Source organism: Alligator sinensis, unplaced genomic scaffold (genome assembly GCF_000455745.1).
Source record: "Alligator sinensis unplaced genomic scaffold, ASM45574v1 scaffold237_1, whole genome shotgun sequence".
In the NCBI taxonomy this organism is placed as follows: domain Eukaryota; kingdom Metazoa; phylum Chordata; order Crocodylia; family Alligatoridae; genus Alligator; species Alligator sinensis.
Window position 1 is genome coordinate 5,443,228 of NW_005841849.1, and position 20,379 is coordinate 5,463,606.

At 41.7% G+C, this 20,379-nt stretch overlaps 1 protein-coding gene across 1 annotated transcript in view; it reads right to left on the minus strand.

Annotated features, from left to right (window-relative positions):
- LOC102384482 (glypican-5-like) overlaps positions 1-20,379 on the minus strand; it is a 628,050-nt gene that overhangs the window by 391,710 nt on the left and 215,961 nt on the right. The window contains exons 4-6 of the mRNA XM_025209865.1: positions 19,877-20,010; positions 17,112-17,171; positions 15,086-15,211 (exon numbers count right to left, since the gene is read on the minus strand). Coding sequence (XP_025065650.1) covers positions 15,086-15,211; positions 17,112-17,171; positions 19,877-20,010 — 320 coding nt within the window. The remainder of the gene's footprint in view (positions 1-15,085; positions 15,212-17,111; positions 17,172-19,876; positions 20,011-20,379) is intronic.

Here is a 20,379-nt window from a genome sequence, read left to right on the forward strand (position 1 = left end):
AGGGCTCGGTCCTTGGACTGATACTCTTCAATGTCTTCATCAGTGACTTGGACAAGGGAGTGAAGTGTACTCTGTCCAAGTTTGCGGATGATACAAAACTGTGGGGAGAAGTGGACACACCGGAGGGCAGGGAACAACTACAGGCAGACCTGGACAGGTTGGACAAATGGGCAGAAAACAATAGAATGCAATTCAACAAGGAGAAATGCAAAGTGCTGCACCTACGGAGGAAAAATGTTTAGCACACCTACAGCCTAGGAAATGACCTGCTTGGCAGCACGGAAGTGGAAAGGGATCTCGGAGTCCTAGTGGACTCCAAGATGGACCTTACTTCGTCAGTGTGATGAAGTCATCAGCAAAGCTAACTACCACTTTATCATGGATCAGCAGATTCATGACAAACAGAACCAAGGAGGTGATACTTCCCCTCTATCGGGCACTGGTCAGACCGCAGTTGGAATACTGCGTTCAATTTTGGGTGCCACATTTTAAGAGGAATGTGGATAACCTGGAGAGGGTCCAGAGCAGGGCCACTCATATGGTTAAGGGCTTGCAGGCCAAGCTCTATGTGGAGAGACTGGGGCACCTGGACCTCTTCAGCCTCTGCAAGAGAAGATTGAGAGGCGACCTTCTGGCTTCCTATAAATTCATCATGGGGCCGCAGAAGGGAATTGGCTCTACTCACCAAGGCAGCCCTGGGGTTTACAAGAAATGGTGGCCATAAGGTAGCAGAGAGCAGATTTAGACTAGATATCAAGAAGAACTTCACAGTTAGAGTGGCCAAAATCTGGAATGGGCTCCCAAGGGAAGTGGTGCTCTCCCCTAACCTGGGAATCTTCAAGAGGAGGTTAGATAGGCATCCGGCTGGGGTCGTCTGAACCCAGCACACTTTCCTGCCTATGCAGGGGGTCAGACTCAATGATCTATTGAGGTCCCTTCCGACCCTAACATCTATGAATCTATAAGGGAGACAAGGCTGAGCTCTTCAATGAATTTTTTGCCTCTGTATTCCTGAACACGGATCAGGACAAATCTCCTAATTGGATCATAGACAGGCACAAAAGGGAAAGCAGCCCACCAACTGTGAGCGCCAATTTAGTGAAGGGACACTTGGAGGGCTGGGTGTGTTTAAGTTGGCAGGCCCAGACGATCTTCATCCAAGGGTGCTGAAGGAATTGGCCAGTGTCATAGCAGAGCCACTGGCACAGCTGTTTAAGCACTCTTGGTGCTTAGGTCAGGTCCCAGAGGACTGGAAAAGGACCAATGTGGTCCCTATTTTTAAGAAGGGGAGGAAGGAAGATCTGGGGAACTATACACTGGTTAGTCTCATCTCTATCCTTGGGAAAACCTTTGCAAGAATTATTAAGGATCACATTTGTGGGAGTCCAACAGGAAAAACAATGCTGAAGGGCAATCAGCTTGGATTCATAACAGGTAGATCCTGCCTGACTAACCTTGTTTCTTTTTATGACCAGGTCACTAAATGTTTTGACGCAGGAATCGAGGTAGATGTCATCTACTTGGATTTTAAGAAAGTCTTCAATATGGGAGCTCATCCTATTCTCACAGATAATCTGAGCGGCTGTGACAGATGATTACAAGGTCAGGAGGGTGGCAAATTGGCTTAGAGGTCACACCCAGAGAATGGTGCTGGATGGGTCAGTATCGACCTGGAAAGATGTGGGCAGCAGAGTCCCACAGGGCTTGGTCCTTGGACCTGTGCTGGTCAATGTCTTCATTGGTGACTTGAATGAGGGCATGGAAAGCACTCTGTCCAAATTCACAGATGATACTAAGTTATGAGGTAAAGACTAGTTAACACACTAGAGGGTAGGAACGAATCCAGGCAGATCTGAACAGGTTGGAAAAGTGGGCAGAACAGAATAGGATGCAGTTCAACAAGGACAAGTGCAAGGTTCTGCACCTAGGGAGAAGGAATCACCAGCACACTTACAGGTTGGGGAAGGACCTTCTCAGCAGCACAGCAGCAGAAAGGGATCTTGGAATCATTGTTGACATCAAGATGAACATGAGTCGTCAATGCGACAAAGCAATCAGTAAAGCTAACTGCACTTTATCATGTATTAGCAGGTGCATGACACACAGGTCCAGGGAGGTGATACTTCTGTATGTGGCATTGGTCAGGTCACAGTTGGAGTACTGAATCCAGTTTTGGGTACCACACTTCAAGAGGGATGTGAAGAACCTTGAGAGGGCTCAGAGGAGGACCACTCATATGGTATGGGGCCTGCAGGCAAAGTCCTACGAGGTGAGATTGAGGGCCCTAGATCTCTTCAGCCTTTGCAAGAGAAGGCTGAGAGGCGATCTTGTGGCCCCCTTCAAATTCACTGGGGGGGGCAAGTAATAGAAGATGCTCTGTTTACCAGGACACCCCTTGGAGTAACTAGGAACAATGGCCACAAACTGACGGAGAACAGGTTTAGATTAGACAGCAGGAAGAACTTTATGGTAAGCGTTGCCAGAATCTTGAATGAGCTTCCAAGGGAGGTGGTGCTCTCCCCTACCTTGGGGGTCTTTAAGAGGGGGTTAGACATGTACCTGGCTGGGGTCATCTGACCCCAGCACTCTTTCCTGCCCAGGGCAGAGGGTTGGACTCATGGCTAAGGTCCCTTCTGACCTAAACATCTATGAATCTATGAACTAAGATCACAGTATACAGAGATTGTACAAACATAGATATTTAAAAAAAGAGGAGATCATATTACAAGTGAAATCCTCCAGCCCTTACTCTTGCAAAACTTGAGGTCAATGGGAGTGTGCCTTGAGCAAGAATGCAGGATTCACTCTTCCTTAAAAAAATGAAAAATAACCAAAGGAAGCAAAGGAACAGGGCCCTCTGTGGCCCTTTGCTAAATGATCCAACTTAGCTATCATTAAAAAGACCAAGTGAGACAGGAGAGAAGGCAATATTCTCTAAACACTCATTAAATGTCCCTGAGAACACCAGAGCCAAGAAATGCAGTATTTGACTTCATTACTGAAAAGAACAGCTTTGCCAAAAGCAAATGATCACAGCCTCCCTTTGAATAGCAGAAGGGTCTCTGAGACATTGCTGGCTTTGTTAGAGAGGGGCAAAATATGAGCGCCAAGTTCAGAGCTAATATAAGCAAGGTTGATGCCATTAAATTCATTGGAGTCACTCACATTAACATTAGATCTGGATTCAGCCTGCACAAGAAGAATGTGAAGCTATTTTAATAAACTATAACAAAACAGAGGTTGCTATATTCCTGCAAGTTATAGCAAACATTCACCAGAACCCATCTGGGACCAACCCTTATGCAGCTTCTCCCCCCAACCCAGGCTTGTTCATTTATGGCACTGCTTGATGAACAACTTCCTGGCCCCTAGTCTGCTGGTCTGCTATTGAGGCCAGCAAATAGGGAAACACCAAGTTAAGAGTCTTCTACTGCTCCATGCATCCACAACTAGTGGAGAAACACTGATGTACACCTGTCAAGGACCCACACATTAACACCCAGGAAGCTAATAAAGTAGGAGGAGGCAACCTACAACTTGTCATAATTATGCTGAGAAGGTGGTTGAACAATATCATACTGTACTGCACCTCCTTCCAATTCTGACTCTTTAAAACACATGGCATATGCTTCTCCATCCCCCTCTGTATTATTACTGAGAGCCTGCCATACAGACTACAGAATATTTTGCTCTGTAGGTAAGATTAGGCAAACATATTATCTCAATGCCCCTTTCCAACATAAAACACCAAAAACAAACAAAAAACCTAGATAAGGAATCAAGTCATAGAAAGAATCCTAAGGTCTTCACAGAGTGTTTTGCTATTTTCATCAATGGGCCATCTCCAAAATATTTTTCATACTGGCAGCATTTCTCAATCAGAACTTGTATGTTGCTTATCCAAATGACTTCTTGCTAGTATCTTCCAAAAATAAGCTAAAAGATGAGACAAATATGATTACAAAAATTCACAGCCTTTTTACAAACCTTTGGTTGGAAAAGGAAGTAAAATTATTTGATAGAGTCTTCCCGAACCCATATTTATCTTATGTAATATCCTCTTCCTTCCATAGCTTCTAATGATTCACGCTATGATTTAGGGAAGACATCTCTTTACTTGTCAACTAGCTTTCTACACTAGGTCTCTACAATTTTGCTATTTGTACACTTTTGTTTTTAAATGCCGTACGGTAAAAGACATACACCTTAGAGTCTCTGGTAGCACAATGTTAAGACAACACCATAGAGCTGACAATAGAAAGTGCCTGCTTGTAGGGCTCATATATGTAGAGACAAAAAAGAGTGAGCTTTTTCAGTCTGTCATTTTAGAAACTAAGTAAACACTATCCCTATGAAAATGTCTTGCTCTTTTGCTCTGTTTGTAGAGCTAACATTAAAAACAACCTCAGTATTTGACATTAGCATTTAACAGTGAAGATTTCTAATAGAAATTTCATTGCTATGAATGCTTGTGATTTCATTTTTAAATTGAATTCTGTTTTTAATTCCTTAATTATTAATGGCTCAATCCTGTTCCCACAGGAAAAATCTTCTTGATTTCAATGGAAGTAAGAGTGGCCCAGGATATTAGGTTTAGAACCACAAATAACAGAGTTTGAAAGTATCTTTGGATGGGCTGGCCAGAAAAGAGCACCGTGAAATACTAAATAACCATCCAAATTTTAGAAAAGCATTTCATTTACTTTGGAAATACTTTGATGACTGTGGCAAACCAGAAAAATGTAAGTAAAGTTCAAGTCTTCATGACACAGCCTACTGTTTCTACATTTCTTTTGAAAAGCCATTTTTCATACATACTGTAGCTCAGTGGACCACAGGAACCATTTCAGCTGCACCCTTTCTCTAGAAATTCACTCTAGCAAAGACAGTGCTCTAATAAGCTCTTAGTACTGCTGCTAACTTAAAGGTGGAATGAATAGTCATAAATGTCTTGGGGCTTTGGAATATATTTTGCATATATATATATACACCACTGTGAACGCACTTTTACTTATGAGCTTTTGTAACTCATAAGTTCTCTTGTGGGCATTTTGTAACTTCTATATCACACAATCCGCTGCTAATTGGTGTTCCTTAAAACAGTGAGTCAGGCGTGAAGGAAAACAAACCAAAAACAAAATCAGATGGCTTGAGGATGAGTCTGGAAAAAAATTCTCTGAAGGAGCCAGCAATCCTGTTTGCTCCCTCAAACACAAAAGTAACAGACCTTTCTTTGACTTGTTAAAACCACACAAGCTTCAGACAAGCCTAAGATGGCCTACGATGCATGTAGCAATTACACATCAGCAGAACTTACACAGTGAATGTGCTATTATTTTAGAACCCTATCTAACTCAGAAATGTTATAATACTGTGTTTAGCGAAGACCACATAAAATTGCGGTAAATCCTGGGCCAAATTTTGTATTTGCTTTTTCCAAGAAATAATTTTCCTGTTGAATTCAGAAAGCGACAGATGCATCTGAAGGTTGACAATATTCATACAGTCTTTTGCAACTGACAACATAGCTTCAAAGCAGCCAGAGAGTTAGTCTGGATCTGAATTACCTCCTACAGCCATGTCAGTACATGCTGTAATCTCATTAGGGCTCACGAATTAAGCAGTCAGGCTGGGTCAGTACTAGGACTGGAGACTTCCAAGAAGGATTTAAGACCGGCATTAAGGTTCACAATTTATCCTGCCTCTGAGACAACACCAAATCAATGCACAAGCATCCTACTTAGGGGGTGCTATGATCCCAAACCTGTTACCATACAACAACACTAAGAATAACTTGACATAGCATTTCTAGCTGAGGATCTCTGGCTGCCTTACATATACTAATTATAGCCTTACCATATCCTTGTGAGAGCTGAGGCATGCAGACATTAAGAACAAAAAGATTTCAAATTTGGACACTTAAAGTTAGACAGTTAGAGGTACAGCTTGGTATCTAAATGAAAAGCTGCTTAGTTTTTAGTATAACTGGAAATGCACTGCTCCCAAAGAAGCTGGGTGTTTCAGTTTTTCTTCTTTATTGACTGCCATTTTCTAAGAATAATAATGCCATTACTTAACTTATACTAATGTCACAATAAAAAAATTGAATGGTCACAGCATGCTTTTAAAAATATAGAATCAGCCTGAAGGTCTCATTCCTTAAAGTACTGATGGCTATAATTTCACAATTCTCTCTGGTGTCTGCCAAACGCTACATTTCAAATCACAAGACTGCAACACTTCAGAAAGAGCACTACATAGCCACTGTGCCTTGAACAGTTTAGCTCACGAGTGAAAATGTGGCTGGTTGTTTTATCCTAGCACCTATTCAACCATCACACACCATCACTAGCTATATTACTACATAAATCTATTATTGAAGATAGGCCCAGGACTAGAACAAGAACAAACTAAGCACAACTATGTGAGGAAAAATGCACAGCGACATTTTGTGTAAAGTTTGGTTTATGTCAGCTTGATTACTGCCTCTTGAATGAGCATCAAATTAAGCTACAATTATTTAATTGCTCTGGTTACACATTAATTTTTGTTGGCTTAATATTTATTACAGTTTCATGTGCCTTGAAATGGAAACTGCACACATTGATGAACTGACTCATTTCAATGTTGTATTAATAAAGGCCTATGCTGTCTTCTACTAAAAGACTGTTTTTCAAAAGCAAGATTGCTCAGTGAGTGTCAGATTCTCCTTACTGTGCACCTAAATCAAGATTTACTATTGAACCTAATTTTTCTTTCTCCAACAGCTGAACCTGTAAGAAGAGTTGTTCCACTCTCTATGGAGGACAAGATTTTACAAAATGAATCCAGAAGTTTTGCTCCTAGGTCTATATCTATACAGAAAAGTCATGGTCCCTGGGGACAGCACCCTTAAGCACACTGAGTGACTCTGGGAACTCTGCTTCCTAAACTGAAAGCAGCAGAAGTCATGTCCATTCAGTACTTTGGAAGCACTAATTAGCACTGCTGAGTGACAGGGCCAATTAGCCTTCCCTCAAGCATGGCCAAGCAGATGCAACTACATCGCTTCTGGTTTAGGAGGCAGCCCCATCCAGAAGTGTGCTTGAGGGCACCACTGTGACCGGGGATAGGAAGTTTATCATATATTTTTTGTGTTTCTAGTGTCAATGGAAAACCTGCCAGTGAAACAGTGAATATAATCTGCAAGCACCTGTAACACAGTGGTATGCCCCTTAGGGTCCTCAGCTTAGGTCCAGTCAGCCCTGTCCAATCATCACACCCAGCACAGAGGGACCAAATGATTATAAACCTAACAAATGGCTTAGCAGGGCTGCAGAAGAGAGGCAGTTTCCTGCAAGAGAGACCCTAAAGCAGAGAGGATGAAGGGAAACAGCATTTGGAAACAATAGCCCAGGGTAGGCAGATACATTAGTTTATTTGATGTTTTGCCTAAGTTCTGTTCAAGAATGTAATCAATCCCCAGATGCATTCCTGGGCTAGGGAAATGGGTCATCTGTCTTACCCACAAATAGGCAGTGGCTTGAAGCCTGATTCTCCCAAATGCTGAATGCCTTCAGCTGACAATGAAGTCAGCACTTTGCAGGCCTGTGCCTTCGCAGTACATTTCCTATTTATTTGGATTCTCTTCCCTGCTGGCTGATTAGTTTGACTAAGAGAAGAAGGAGTCACTAGTGATCCACGTGTCCTACGCTAAAAAGAATAAAGAGATTATGCTTTAAGAAGCATCAAAGGAGTAGGAGTACATGCAAATCCTAAAAAGCTCTTGAGAGGAGCATTGGAAGGATAAATACATTCAAGACCATATTGGGGCCATATAAGTACTTATGGCTGACAAACAGACAAAAAGGAGACAATTTTGCATTTCCACAAAGTAAAAACAAAACCTCATTTCCCACACATACACTTTGGTCGTAGTCCGGCTCGTGATACCTAGCAACTCAGGGCATGGAGCTTATTCTTTCTGGCACCCCTTCTGCGTAACACAAGCCCCAAATTAACAGTGTGTTGGTTCCTGGTGGGGCTGCTTTTTGCTTATCTCAATACCCGACCATCACCTGCTCACAAATCTGCAGAGGCATTGAACCTGGTGTTGTGTCATGGTAATTCACAAAAAACATATAAACTCAACTCTTCTTATACTGAAAATGTACTTCACCACAGTAAGGTCATTCTCTGTCTCAATTAAACATAAGCTAGAAAGGTATAAGAGTACAAGTCACAGTGAGAGTTTTGGTCTCCAGATTATTTGACAGAACATTAAAAGTCAGCTATATTTACTGGCATATAATCTCAATTATGAGTAATGTTCCATATCATTTTATGTTGCATTTATGTTACATTATTTATTAAGTGTATTTGTTTTTCCTAAAGAGCCTGAATGTCAATTAGTGAATGCCATAAATAAATATTGCTCAGTGTCCAGATCTCTTTATGAAACACAAGAGGGACAAGGAAATAAAAACTGGGATCCCTGCCAGCTTCATAGGCTGTTACCTTAAACTGAGGTTCACAAGCGAGCCACCAGATTAATATGGGAAATCTATTTTCTGATATAGCAGTAGGGCTAAGACTATTTTGGGCTCAGTGCTATTTACTAAAGATGAGATCTTGCCCTCAGGGGTTCTGGGAAGGAAGAAAGAAAAAAGAAAACAGCTTCTAGAAAAGTAGCAGGATCTTATTTCTACTTGCCACTCAGGAGGAAATGAGAGCAGGGAAAGCTGGCAATTATGTCAGTCTGTTAACTCCTCACCCTCCAACTTGGCTCTACAGGGAGTCAGGCTCAGTTAAAGACAGCAGCAGCAGTGGGGAGATTCCTCCTCCCAGCCCAGTCCCCAGGATGTTCTATGCCAGCCTGAGAACAGGCATGGAGGAAGGGACACTTGCTGCCCCTACTGTCTATGGTTGAGCCTGGCTTCACATGCAGCCCCACTGGACCTGGGCAAGAGCCATCTGAAGCCTTCCCCTCTCACCTCCTGGGTAAGATAGGGACAGTGGCTACAATGGTAGTAGCAGATGGAGGAGAGGGGGAATGGAAGGGGTGGAGGGGGTAGGGAAGGTACCACTGAACACACAGGGGAGGGAAAATTTTTACCTGATTGAGGGTGTTCCCAAAGTGAGAATCTCCCCCCCCACCACTGAAGGGGAAAGCCAGCAGGGCACATGTGTTGCGGGGTGCAAACTGCAATCTGCTTGCAGTTCCCTCCCACCTATTATGTCTCAATAGAGGAACAGAAAGCAACATCTTAAACGGGTACAAATTTAATATATGTATATAAAAGGTAGTGAACTAAAGTGAGTATTTTAACTATAACTATATACAGACCTAAATACAAACAGGTAAGACTAATGGTCCCAAGCGGTATGAACTGACAAGTATAACAATAAATGGCATTCATAAAACACAAGGCATACAGTTAATAGTTAATAAACACTCAAAAAATGCACTTCCTGTATCAAACAATCAATAAACACTGTAAAATATGAGACTCAAGAGTTCTCTAGTGGTTCCCCTCCTCTAGGGGGGTCTTTCCCTCCTGCCTCTTAATTGAGGGTACCTTTCCCTGCGTGTCACTCCCCGGTGGGAGACCCATTGCCCCACTAACTCACGTGTCCCAAGGAGCCGGGTGGAGCAGTGTTCATAAGCTCCCTGGCTTAACTAATGTTTCCCCGAGAGAGAGATCAGTTTTAGGCCTCAGGGGTGTGGCATGACTTGCTCACATGTCCCAGTGGCTTAATCCTTCTCAGGGGGAGTTGCGGGCCCAGGCCACCTCGTGCATGCTCAGGGCTGTGCCGCTCTGAATGCTGCTCCTCGCACTCGGGAACCACTCCATTCTGTCACAACCCAATTAAGCAGTGCCCATGTCACAAGCAAGATACCATTCAAAGCAGTTTTATTTTGCACTAGGTTAACTAAGGGTTAACAAAATGATAGTAACAGCCTTCTCCGCTGTGCATGCCAACAAGAGATTTATAGCTCTGCCACTAACAGAAATGAAACTTTAACCTTCTGTGCTTTACATAAATCATTATAATTGGTCAGAGTGAACAGGGAATAGCCCTGCGATAGAACCCTAGTGAAAACCGCTATATAACTGGCGATTCTAATTAAATTTATGACGTGGCAAAAAGCAATTGGCTATTACACAAATAAAACCCGCTTACACTTCCACGAATTCGGAGACCTCCGCACACACCTTGGAGACCTCTGATCACACGTATCAGAGTAATTTGACAATCTGATCAATTGCCAAAGTCGCCGCGTCTTCGACCAAAATTTAGACGTAAATCAACGACTGCCGGCCCGGACATTTCTGCCCGAACACTTTTGCAGACCGACCTAATGAACTCTAAGCTGTAACTAGCCAAGTATCTCTGACCTCCGATATTCACCACCTTGACGACGTAAGTAAACAATCTTGCTTTTCAACCGATAAGCGTCTGTGCCTAATTCCACTCCAAGCGTCACAAGTACCCGCCTGACAGGTTCCTTAAGGCCTTGAACCCCTCGCTGCAGTGTACGGCAGCGACACATTCCCTGGGCCCTTGCAGACCCACTGCAGCAAATGGGTCCCAGACTGCCCGACCCCTTCATCTCCAGGGCCCTATGCCCCACAATGACTCACCCCTGAGGTAGTGCTGGCCCAGCTTCGCGCTGTGATTAGAGACCCAAGTCACCTCGCTATGGCTCCCAGGATCTCAGTCCCTTGTGGACCCTCCATGCAATGATGCCTGCACTGTAGCTCAGCTTTGTGCCAGGGTTGGAGACCCGAGGTGCCTCATTGCGGCTCCCAGGATCCCGGTCCCTTGTAGATCCTCTGTGCAGCAACACCCACACTGCCCACTGCTTCTGTCCAGCAGTGGAGCCTTTCAGGCTCTTCTGGGCAGCTGGATACACCTGCTGGGCAGCTCTCCCAACTCTTTTAGGCCTCAGGACCTCTTCCTTCTTCGTCCCTTGCCAACTGTGCCGCGTGCTCAGCACACAGCTGCTTATATTTCCTTCTGGGGCTCCACCCCCAGATTGAAAATGAATCTATTAGAGGGGCTGCAACTGCAGTTCCCAATTAAGCCCACTCCTGCCCCCTGCTTTGGAGTAGAGGAGAAGTGAAACCTCTTCCTGGCTCTTCCCCTGACTGTCTCTGATTGGTGGGTTTTACCCCACCAGTTGCATTCGCGGTATCCTAAACCTGGCGAGCCAGGCAAAGAAATCTTTCAGATTTAGAAGTTCAGATTTAAAAACAAAAAATTCAGTTAATTTTTCATAGAAATCCCCCATGGTAAAAAGGGGGGGAGAGGGTGGGGAGGTTAAGGAAGGGGAGAAACTTTTCTCACCCTGGAAAATCAAGAGACAAAGCAAGAGAAATTGCAATGGAAAAAATCACTCAGTGTGGAACACATTCTAGAGCACTAACTCAATGGAGTTAGAGAAGGAAGAGAGAAGCTGAAATAAATAGTTTTCTTCATCTTCTTTAATCCTCTTGTTATGTCTCACTGATTACACACACACTTAGGAGGCACAATCTGTAAAGCCACTACTGCAGCAGCTCTCTCTCTTTCTCTCTCTCTCACACACACATACACACACACTGGCATTAGGACTTTCCTAACTTTGACACCCACTTTCTGGAGTTGAACAGTCCTCTCATGAGTACTATTAATTTCTTATCTTCACTCAGATATGTATTTTATAATCATAGAAAGATGGTAAAAGAGGAATAAAAAAAATGCATTCTTATCATTACACCTTTACAGCACATTTCTGTGGAGATTCTGATTTCTTGTCATAGATAAGCAGTGCAAACCAGATCTCCCGGTCTGAATTAAAGTATAAAGAATTAAACAGGTTCAGATCTCTGAGTAACAAATAAGAAGTACTGAAGAACTACAAACATCCTGGTGTGTTCTTTCTCACTTTAAAGGATTTGGGTCAAGATTTTCACAAATGGGATGTAAAGTTCAGCTGCTAAACAAAGGGACACTGATTACTGAGAAGTTCTTCATAGGAACAGCACCAAGCAGTTCTTCTTTCCAGATATCAGCCACAGACAGCAGACGTCCAGCTAGTACTCATCCCTTCATTTCGGTTGGAAGAATGTTCCTGGCTGGACCCCTGCTATACTCCTCAGTCCTCTGACTCTCGGTATGATCCCATCTGCTGGTAGTGGTCATCACATAGAACAGGTTTGATGCTGCTCTGTTATAGATACCTAGAGATTATCCCTAAACACTGCCTGCTCCACAATACCATATGAACCCCTTTTCCCACCTCCACTACAAGTAAGCAGTTACCAGACTGGACCTCTGAGCGACAGCAAATGCTTGTTTTTGTTAATAGTGCTCCAGAAGCACAGCAGAGCAGGAAGCCTTTTACTATATAGACCATAGCACTTCAGGGCCCAGGAAACAGGCATTGGGCCACAAACTCTGGGTCACACTCTCTTTCCATAGCAGCCTATACCATCAGAGAAAGCTTAAAGCTTGCAGCAAAGGACCACTCCCCTAACTGTGAGCCATTATGCTTGTTCCTTGACTGCCGAGCCGTAATGCTTACACAGATCCTGCTCCAACAGTACTTCTAGCAGGACTTTAAGAGAGAGTTAAGAGAAGCCTCAGTAAGCTGGCTTCTTGGAAAGGAGATGTAATAAGAATTTCAAATAAAAAAGTTTGAGGAATTTCAAGCTGAAGTTCCAAAGAGGAACTTAAAGCCAAAGTTTCTTTTCATGCATTTGCTCCTACCGTACCTGCAGCCTATTTGTTAAATAACTAATGCCACTTTTAATTGTAATGTCTTTGTTTTATAAAGCTATTCTGGTCTTTGTTTGTAAGAAGAATGCATTGGCTATAGTATCCAACCAATACATGACTAGCCAACAATCCTTTCTAAAGGACTGTCTTGATGATCCAACTTTTTTCTGGTAAGCTATAAGAACAATAAATGAATTGAAAACAAACAAACGTTAGCAAAGTTTTCCAGCAGGATCTAAAACCAGAAGGAACTAAAACCAGATGCAAGAAAATACATCCATACAGTACTTTGTAAAATGTTTGGAATCTGTGGCACCTGAATATGGGAAAGAAATTACCTTTGCAAACATAAAAAGACATTTTCAGTGGAAGGGTCTTGTTACATTCACGTAGTTGAATTTGTCACATTTATTCTGCTGAGAATTGATCATGTATATTGAGATTTAAAAAAAAACATATACAAACTCCAAAAACAAAAAAATACCTAACTTCTAATTCTGATAGTAACTGCTGAAGCACTTCTGGTCCACTTCTGGGTCCGCCAGGGAGCATGTAGGGCCCCCCCATACCTCCCACCTCAGCGACTGTGCCTCCTGGGCCTGGGGGCACCTGAGGTCCTCCTGTGGACAATTGCTGAGTCGGGGCGCATGGACCCCTCCCCACCCATGAGCTCCCTAGCAGACCTGGAAGTACTTTCAATCTATTTCCGGGTTCGCCGCCAAGCACGCAGGTCCCCCTCACTCCCCGTGCTCCTGTGGGATGCTCCATCTGCCCCAGTATTGCAGCATTCATGAGCTGTGCTTGGTACCTCAAGGTATGTAAAAAACATTTAAAGCTGTGTCTATGTCCGAATTGCTGATTCTCTGAATCAGCATCGAATCTTCAGATTCAGATTCCACCGAATTAAATTGGGGACAGTGATCCAAATCAATTAATCGAATCATGTCCTTGATTCAGGCCAAATCCAAATGAGAATTGAATACAGCCTGTTTTGCACACCCTAATAGTCAGCATGTCCTCATTTTACTATAGTGTCAAAGATGTTTCTCATGAAGTGCTTGAAATGATATTGATTTTGGCTTCCATTAGCTGATCTTTATAATTCCTGCACTATTTATTGTCAATGGTTTCAGTGTTTCACTAAATGTAAGAGGGCAAGGTCTTTCCATTCCCTATGGGGACTGGAAGAGAAGAGGGTGCACAGAGCCTCCCTCTTGTGCACAGATAGAGGAATGGGGCAAAATTTGTTCCTTGCACTCTCCTAAATTCACTAGCTACATAAGAACTAACAACAGTGCCTCCAAATCCATGCTTTTCTACAGTGACCATACATTGGCTTCTTCTCCTCTTCCCAGACATGCACACATTTTCCAATAGCACTAGCCAACACCAAAGAGAGTCAATGCTGTATTCTCTTCATGGGTGATAAAGCACTGTTTTTTGTGTAGTGTCACTAAATGCATGAATACCCCGTCACCGCAAAGACAGCACAGTCTTCAGATGTTGTAGTTAATGTTTGTGCTTATAAAATGAATATTTTCTTCATTAACAATTCCCTCCTTTTTTGTTTAAACATTTGGGCATCCAGCATTTGGGAGACGACAGCAACAATGTTGATGTACATATTCAAGTCATCAGCATGAAAGCACTGTTAGTACATTAAACAGAGTATTCAAAGTGAAGACCCTTTCTTACCTTACCTATTTTATTAAACTTATAAAAAATAAAAATCCAAAAAATAAAATATCCAAAAAATTAGTCAAGCTATGAGCCCCCCTGAAGTCCCATTCTGCTTAGAAAACAAACTCTATACTAAAAAAGACGTGGTCACATTGCAACATTCATTCATTCTTTTTACTTTCAAAATTCAAAGGAGCTGAACTCAATGGCAGTGAAAATCCTTGCTGACATGCCATTAAACAGAATCAAGAAAGTACAACTGAGTATTTCAAGACTTAGAGTAGCTTCCATCTTACAGTTAAAAGCACAGACCTCTCAGTGAGCAGGATCTGTGGCTGGTTAGAAAGTCACAGTCCGGTAAATCTGGACCAAAAAAAGTCAGTGCTGCTCAATCTGCTTTGGGAAGTATAGTTGTTATCACTTGTAATGCTTTTTTTTGTTTTGCCTAGTCTTTACTTAAAAGCATAATGCTCCCTGCATTAATATGATTATCAGGATAATGAAAGTAATTAAACTTCAGGTTTAAATTAACGTGAAGTTTCAAGACAACGTAAGCTATGGTAACAGAATCCTTTTAAAAACAACAGGAGGATGTGAAGCTTAGTTTTTTGTATATCCAAATATATCCATTTTCAATACAAAATTTTGCACTCACAATTACCTTTCCACAACGTCCTCTCCATTCCAGCAAGTTGAGCTGTCTCTCATCACCAGGTCTCCATCACAAAGCCTTTCTGCAATAGAGGCATAAAAGGTTCGGGATCTTTTCATGTAGTTGATGAACTCCCTACAAATTAGGAAGAGAAAGAGATTAACAGCAAAACAGTAAATTTCTGGGGAAATTGCTCTGTCAAGTTAAATCGTTATTTATGGTCCCATAAGGTTAAAGGTTTTCAACCCTTTCAAAAAGGAAAAGCCAACAAAGTTAATTTGCTCTTATTTAAAGTTTATTTTTCTTTCTGATTTATTATCCACCCCTAGTTACCACAGCGCTAATAGATTAAATTGTGTTTAAAACGTAGTTTTAACAAATACCAGCAATACATCACACACAGATTGAAAATATGCATCTAATGCTTTTGTACCAACAGATAAATATGTATTTGGAAGTTCTATTGTTAGGTGGAAATTGTCTTTTTATAGCGTGAAGTCAGTATTTTTAACCTGACCTTGGGCCAGCAGGAGATTAATTAAGCATGCTGACAGTCCTGTTACTGGATGGAGAAGGCTACCTTCATAATAACCAGCACCGACCCACAACTACATACTCTTCCATTAGTTAACTTGAGTTTGTAACTCCAATGCAGAAAAATTATCTTTTTAAGGCTGGCAACTCTCCACCATCACCATCCATGGCACATAGTTATTGCATGCCAGTTTTCCTGTTGTTCAGCCTGGTGCCTACCCTGCAGTAATGGCCTGGAGAAACATGGAAAAAACTGGCCAGTGCTAATAGCCCATTGTCTGATGTTGCAAGGGGGAGGAAGAATCCCTTCCCAGAGACATGCTCTGAAACACGATTATATCTGTCTTGCTGAGCTGAGCTGAACTACCTCAGACACCAGTGTTCCTCTGTATTTTGAATACCAAGGAGTGAAATATTGTAGATTTTGTAGAATCTTGGATCTATCATTCTCCCATCGACACATAAATAATTACAGAGATCAGGTTTAGTAGTGGGAAGAAAGGGAGAGAGACCAGTTCTCATTATTTGCTCAAGAGCTCAGCATACCATACCTGGATATTATTTATATCAGGACAACACCTTACTGGCATGAATGGGAACAATTCAGTTTTCCTTAGTAAAACCTGATGTGTTTTGTTTGTATTACCATGTGTTGGTTATGACATGTTAGCTAAAATGTAATGGCAAAAATATATCTTTCCTTCATTACGAAAAGCGGAAGCGGGATCAGAGACACAGGATCCTATGTCCTTGTCTTGGTGGAAATGGTTATTTAGCGGGCCTGCTGCATTTACTATATCACATTATCATTTCTGTACAATCTTCCTGCTGTCTGAAGGACGGTAGAGAAATATAGTGGGAGTGGTTCCTGAGCCAGAGCAGCTAAGTGTAACCCTGGGCATGCATTGAGGGCCCTTCCAGGGCCCTCAAGGCTGCTCCTGAGTTGTCTACTCTTCCTAATCACCGGTTTCTGGCATGCCAGAGCACAGTGAGCAGGCAGGGCTTGTTTTTTCAGTAGAAAGCCCAGGATTGTGAGGGATGCCACATGGACACGGCATTGGAACCTCTGATTATATGACGATGGCAGAGAAACTTTAGAGCTGGCTACACAGCGCTGTTCTCTTCAGGAGGACAAAAATACAACCTCTTAAGAAAGTCTACTGCTTATGTTATTCAATCTTCCCAAAGGCTTTGAAATCCTTTGCATCTCTGTGTATATACACTAGTTCAAAAATATCTTAAGCTTCAGAATTCTAGTGTATTTTCACTTCCTACAAAATCAAAATATTTAGATTTTAATAAAATAGACCTAAACTTGTTTAATAAGAATTTGGGGCTTCCTAGTTCTTTCCATAATAATAAAACATTATTAAGTGAATTCTAAAGTTGCTGTAATCAAAAGTAGGTCATTCCTCAATCGGAGCTCACAATGGAACCAACAACCTCATCATATTTTGTTGAGCTACGTTGACAGAGTATGTCACCTTGTTTTCATTCTTACCGAGAGATTTTTTTCAAACTTCTGGATTTGTCATTCTTTGAAGCTTTCAGAGGCAGAGAACTGGAATAGGCCGGGGAGAATAAGCATCAATCAGAAGAGGTTGGGGAGTAGGGGAGAGGCAGGAATTCAGGCAAATGACGGAAAGAAATGAGAAACAAAAGAAAAAAAAAGTAAAAATTATTTGAAAGAAAAGGTCATCAAGCACATGCATAGGATAATATCAGAAAACAAATAAGGAAGAAAATTATCATGAGATTTTCCATAGATGTAATTAAAAGATGTCAATGCATTTCTGAAACACACACCAGTGCTTTTCCCGAGACATTTTCAAACAAAAGCGCAATTACCAATGCAACACACACACAAAATGCTAAAAAAAAATTCTGTGGATTTAAAATTGACCATACCCAATAACAAATTAAAGCGGTATAATTATGCGACAGGTACTAAGCATGGGAAAGCAAACAAGAAAAAAATGGCTTTGAGTGGGCTCCACATGGGAGCAGACTTGGAAAGTGTTTGTTTTTCAGGGTAATGAGGAATTTGTCATCTCTCTTAATAAACTCCAAGTACAGATGTTTTGTGTTGTTTATGTCTGAATGCTCTTTAGGATGGTACCGAATTAGAAGAACCTTTTAAAGTAGAAAATACAGCTCTTCAAGCTCATATGTGAGGAAAGGGTTGAAGGGATCACTATAAGAAGACCTAAATATTCTAAGGCACCTGTTGCAATTGTTCCAGTCCTAGGCTCGATGTCCACTGTGAATTCATTTTCTTCTGCAGGAATTCCAAACTGGGTAAAAATCTTTGTGCGCCATACATGGCTTGGTATCGAATTCTGCTGTCACACTAGTGAGATCGGAGTCAGAATGTTTATTCCCACCTCAATGCTCATGCATAATGTAATGGCATTGCTAGGAAATGCACATGTAAAAGGGAACACAGACCCTGGCATATGTGTCAAAACCAGGTAATTCTTACTGAAGAAAATGGACTAGATCTGCAATAGCATCAAGCAGCACAAGGCATATGTGAGGGTAAAAAAAGGGTCTTTAGTGGCTGTCAAGTTTCTTAGAGATACTACTATGATTTCATTCATACAGTCACAACCTCTACCCAGAGTTGCGGGAGCTGCTAGGAAAGTTCTGTTCTCCCCAACTGGAGGTGTTCTGACAGAGGGCCAGCTATACACAAAGTCACATTATGATTGACAGAAGTCTGAGCCAATTGGGACTTCCGCATGTGCTCGGACTACCGAGAACTGCTCAGAAATGTTTTATTCTTCTCCAAAAGTAAGCTGATTTTCACTGGGATTAATGATGCGTTCTGTACTACATCTTTAATGCTTGATTTTAATAAAGCTATGTAGTTTTTGATTCAACAGACAGATTTCATTCAAATAAAATAGATGGAAAGCATTTCTGAAGAAATTCAAAATTAGTTATTCAGTAATAAGACCCATGAGTCATAAAATAACAATGAAATCCTAATGTACTATTATTGCAACTCCTGCCTCTTCTAGCTGAAAGCCAAGTGTGATGTCATAATTCTTTGTTAAGCAGAATACATTTCTGTAATTACAGGTAGACCAAGGCCCAGCTTGTGAGCAGCACAGACAATAAAGGTAAATATTTGGTTTTGTCAAGTGTCCTTATCCAAGCCAAAATAGTACTTTGTGCTGAGCTCAGTAATAAAATGCCAATTTTCAGAAAGAGATACTGTCCATGCTGTGTGCTTTCATATACCATCATATGCCTTCACTTTTCTTGTCATCCCACCTATATGGGACAGTAACCTCTCTGTTAAAAAATGACTACAACAGCAAAGTTGCAGGTTTCAGTTAACCTCTGAAGAGTACTATGTAGTACTCACATCTATAACTTTTTGTGGCAATGTTGTAAATATATTCATATTTAGAGATTTTCTAACAGACCAGGCAGCATTTGTTCCAATTTCCACTATCATGCCAGTGTCTCAAAAGAGACAGTTAGTGCAATTAAGAAAAAATGTGCAGGAACTGAACTGCATTGGGATTAAAGAAAGATAAAAATTCTGTAGAGACATTCATGAGTTAGAGAAGAAATCTAGCAAAGTATATGTACACCAGGGGTATTTACAGGTGATGGCAACCTATCAGAAGTCTATCAGTGCATGTGATTCTACATGGTGCTAACCATTTTGTACCCCACTCATCAAACCCTTTTAATTGTAAACTTAACTTTAAGCATATCGGTCTTCTCATTAGTTAAGCATACACTATAGGACATAAGTAAAAAGACTACCCTTTTCTTCAATGAATTTCATCACATGCTTAACTTGAAGCTTCTATTTAAATCTCACTGCACTCAGTGGGATTTAATTATGTCAGAGCACTGAGTTACAGTGTTAATAACACTTTCCATTTTCTCCTTGATATAATGTAAGCAGTATAGCCACTATTAAAACTTACTGCTTAGTCACAGGTACCACAAAATGGTGTGTAATATTAAATGTGATTTGCCTTGCTGATCACAGGGAAATACTGTTGAAAAGGATGGAGCTGGGTGTCTGGCCAGACTAAAGTCATGGGAGCACTGCACTGCAAAGAAAGAGGCATTATAAGGAATGCATCTAAGTCAGGGCACTAGAAACAGTGATTTCAAGAGGAAGAAGAAAGGGAGAGGGGAGGGTGTTTGTTCATGTGTTGCATGTGAGACAGCTAATGCAAACTATGAAGATCAAGCTTAATTTCCATTTACTTAAAAGTACTGTTTGCTTGTGGTTACCTCCTTTTACTGCTCAGAGTAGCAGAATGGGTCAATGTGAGAGCCTGTGTTTCAGTCACTTCTTTCACTTGCACTGCGTTGTCTGGCGAAGGCTTCACTTCTCTTCCTTTAGGCTGCCCGCACACTTTATCAACCTGTAACAAAGCAGGAGGAGGAAAGAAAACGTAATTATGTTTGAACTGAACAACTGATTTACAGTAGCAGATAAACAAGTTTGGCTCTTCTGTTATGTTATTATGCACAGGGGATCTCTGCACTGCATGGCAAAAAGGCACCTGGAGAATATTAAGGAAGGATCCCTGTACTCAATAAAATATGGTATCAACAGGCAGTGCAAAAATTAGCTGATTGCTACAGCTGTGCCATGCTGTAGCACACTTAATAGTACACTCCAACAGCAAGCCTACCCCCCCTGTACTACACTGGACTCTCCACTTCATTCCTTGTCCAATGTGAAGGGAAAAGTGTGGGTGGGAAGCATGGCATCTGATGTGAAGGAACAG